Source organism: Hevea brasiliensis, chromosome 14, assembly GCF_030052815.1.
Source record: "Hevea brasiliensis isolate MT/VB/25A 57/8 chromosome 14, ASM3005281v1, whole genome shotgun sequence".
NCBI lineage: Eukaryota > Viridiplantae > Streptophyta > Magnoliopsida > Malpighiales > Euphorbiaceae > Hevea > Hevea brasiliensis.
In genome coordinates this window covers 18,040,715-18,044,596 of record NC_079506.1, presented here as the reverse complement: position 1 = coordinate 18,044,596, position 3,882 = coordinate 18,040,715, and the positions used below count along the sequence as shown (strand labels likewise).

The window sequence follows — 3,882 nt, the reverse complement described above, 5'->3', positions numbered from 1 at the left end:
TTTGTTAATAAAAATTGAATCAGCAAAGTTACAAATTTAAGTTGATTACATTGATAGAATTCACCAATGGGTTTCATATTTAATACATAGAATAATATTCATTTATCAATGAAATGAATCTTATATCCACTTTTTGAAGCATATATAATATAAACTTTATTCAATATTTTATAGGATCAATAATATTATCATTCAAGTGAAACGAATACAGATGGAAAAACGAGTCAGATAAAATCAATTTTTATTCAAGACCTACTTGTATCAAGAAAAAATATATTTTTTTTTTACATTTTTAGTATTTAAACACTCAAAAAATATAAATGAAAAATTTTTTTATAAAAAAAGTTAATAAATTTTTTTTTGTCAAAGAAAAAAATAAAATCATTTTGAAAGAAAATGACTTTCTCTTTTTATTTAATAATTTTATTAAAATATAATAAGACTTATCATAGATAAAATAAACGCATACCATTAATTTAACGTTACAACTAAATAATAAAAAAATATTTTATAGAAATTTTTTTAAAAAAATATTTTTCATGAAAAATATTTTTCATATATAAGTTATTTTCTATGAAATAAACAAAGTCTAACTTTTTTCAAATTTTTTGTTTTTAGACTAGTTTGGCGTTAGTCATTTTGAATTATAAATTAATTGAAGTTATTTGTACATAAAATTTTTGAGTCAATTATCATTTTCAATTAAAATGTTAATTTTTCTAATGAATGAGAATTGACAAAATAATTAAGAATATTAGTTTTCTCTTCTTCAAATGATATATAAATTAATAAAAAAAATTACAAATTAAAAGTAAGAAACTAGGAGTTAGTTCACCGACCCGTGAGAAGAGATGTAGAGAGTAAAGGTTCTGTTGAAGAGGCAGGCACGTCATACATTGGAACAGGCATCCTTGCAGGAAGATTTGGCAATGCTGCTTCAAAATTAAGAACCTGTAATGCTTGCCTTATCGATGGCCTACGATCGAAATCTGGGTGAGCACACCACAGCCCAACAGTTAACAAGCATTCCATCTGTTCTACATTGAAATCCATACCCAATCTCCCATCAGCAACATCAAGAACTCTTCCATTTCCATATGCTTCCCAAGCCCAACCCACCAATGAAATCTGTGATCTCCTCCCACACGCAATTTCCAGGGCCACCACACCAAAACTGAATACATCTGATCCTTTACTAGCCTTTCCTGAGCTAATGTATTCAGGTGCCATGTAACCAATCGTTCCGGCTAACCCTGTGGTCTTGAGGCATAGCTCATTATCCATGAGCCTTGCCAGACCAAAATCTCCAAGCTTGGTGTTGAAATTTGAATCCAACATCACATTGCTTGATTTAATGTCTCTATGCACTACACATTGTTCCCATTCTTCATGGAGATATAGCAGAGCTGAGGCTAAACCAATTGCTATCTTATACCTTACTGTCCAAGATAGCATATTTTCACTTTTAAAGAGATGAGAATCAAGACTTCCATTAGGCATGAACTCATAGATAAGAAGAAACTCACCCTTTTCATGGCACCAACCCACAAGTTGTACAAGATTTTTGTGCCTTAATTTGCTAATGATCTTCACTTCTGCCATGTACTCCTTTCTTCCTTGTTTAGACCCTTTAGAGACCCTTTTCACTGCCACACTTAAATTAGACAAGTATCCTCTGTAGACTCCTCCAAATCCTCCTTGCCCAAGTTTCCCTTCTTCCGCAAAGTTATTTGTAGCTTGAACCAATTCTTGATAAGAGAACCTCTTGGGCCCTATTCCTTGCTCAAATTCATGATCCATGGAATCATCTGATTCAACATCTTCTTCTTGATTCCTCTTGTTTCTCCTCCAAGAAAATATTGAGATCAACCCACCAATAGCAGCAATTCCACCAATTGCACTGCCAACTATTATACCTATGCTCTTCCCACCTCCTCCTCTGCCAACTTCGTCTGGCTTGGATGGAATTTCAGTTGAGTTGTCTCGCTTGGATGAAATTTCAGTTGAGTTGAACTCCCATGAAAGAATGTTATGTATCTGCGTGAAATCACCGGTTGAAGATGAAAACCCAACAGTGACCCATTCAGGCAAAACCATAGACAGATCAATTTTATATGAAAGGGTAGCATCATTCCGATTGAAAACCGGATTATCATCGTAAGTCAAGAACAAACTCAAATTTCTTGTTTGAGAATCATAAGTCACCCACGCATTAACCTTGGATCCAGTTGTAATACTTCTACTCAAATTACTGTAGGCTACTGACCTGATGGAGTTCACATTAATTCCTACATGATTCTTACTGGGATCCCAAGGGTTATGAAAAGTATCGAACTCAACAGCTACTATTGCTAATCCTGTAGTGTCGGAAGAAGAACAATTGCTGATCAGCGCAAGGCACTCCCCCCCAGAATCATCTGGAACTTGAGAGCCATTAGGAGCGAGGAAGAACGCCAACCCATCGGCTCCAGGAGGTTCAAGCATCGAGATGTTAAAGGAAAAATGAGTGTCAAAATCTGCAACTTTGCCTGTAGTTCGATCCCAGAGGTGCATCTCTTGGAAGTACACAGCTCGACCAACGCTGAAGTTACTATTTTTGGTGAGTGATAGAATTCCATTGGAGACGGAAGCATGGCCGGATAAGTTCAGGTTTTGAGGGTTTGTGAAATCAGGGTAATTGAATGAAATTGCATACAAAAAAGGAAGATGAAGGAATAACAAAAACCAGGATAAGACGTGATGGAAACTAGACGTTCTGAATCTGACAACCATATTGAAAGAAAGACAATAATATCAAGAAAAAAGATGTGAGATTTCAAACATTGAAACAATCGGGTATATATTATTTTAAATAGGCGTATATTCAATGAATATTCATAGAATATTCAATGAATAACATCCAAAAGTGTGAAAGGAAATCGCTAAATTTGACATTTCCTTTAAAATTTGACATTTCCTTTGACATTTCACTAAAAAAATTGACGTCTTATGTGAATGACTCCGCGGTTTACTTTTTTTCATGAAAAGCCCATACATCCCGCGAGCTGTAAGTAATTTTTCTGATTCATTTGAACAGTTGGTCTTTGTGCATATCAGGAATTGTAACGATACAAATAAAATGAATAATTACTTGTATATAAAATATTAATATAAAAACTATTTTATTAATAAAATAAAATTTTAAAAGATAAATCATTTTAAATTGAAAAAAGAAAAGTTGATGATGATAATAAAATTAACAATTAATTTAGACAACATAAATAATTATTACTAACTACCTTGACTTATTTACCACCACATAGACTTTTGGAAATTCAATAAGTAATTAGGTACTTTGAAATTATTTTAAAATGAACTGATTTTTGCATAAAAAGCCGGCGGTTGGGCATTAAGTAATATACTTACGTTACATCACTAGATGTTTAATAAATAATAATCTTATTATTATTTTTTGTGTACAACGTTTACTGATCAATCTGTTGTTTCTATTTCTTAGTAAATTCCGTTCTCTTTCTCTATCTATTTTATTTTTGTTTGTCTGTAGCACTATTGTTTACTTGAGAATTTTTCTATTTGAATTCATTTTAATTTATTCTTTGTTTTACAATTTAATTCCTTCGTAAAGAAATATATATATATATATATATATATATATATATATATATATATATATATATATATATATTAATTTTTTATATTTAATTAGAAATATTAAAATAGTTTATCATCCTTTCAATTATCTATAAAAATAGGCCGGCAATTTTTATCTTTCTTTTTATTAATATTATTTTATTTTTTTTCGAAAATATATCAATTAATTTCAAATTATTATTAATTAATAAATGTAATCTCTCAAACCATAATAACGATTAAGATTAAGTG

General features: G+C 31.1%; 1 protein-coding gene across 1 annotated transcript; it reads right to left on the bottom strand.

Annotated features, from left to right (window-relative positions):
• Positions 1-831: 831 nt before the first annotated feature.
• On the bottom strand, positions 832-2,800 carry LOC131169060 (L-type lectin-domain containing receptor kinase IX.1-like). Its single transcript, XM_058135364.1, has one exon. It carries the CDS (start codon positions 2,770-2,772, stop codon positions 832-834), a length of 1,941 nt encoding a protein of 646 aa, XP_057991347.1. The 5' UTR covers positions 2,773-2,800.
• Between the last annotated feature and the right edge of the window lie 1,082 nt (positions 2,801-3,882).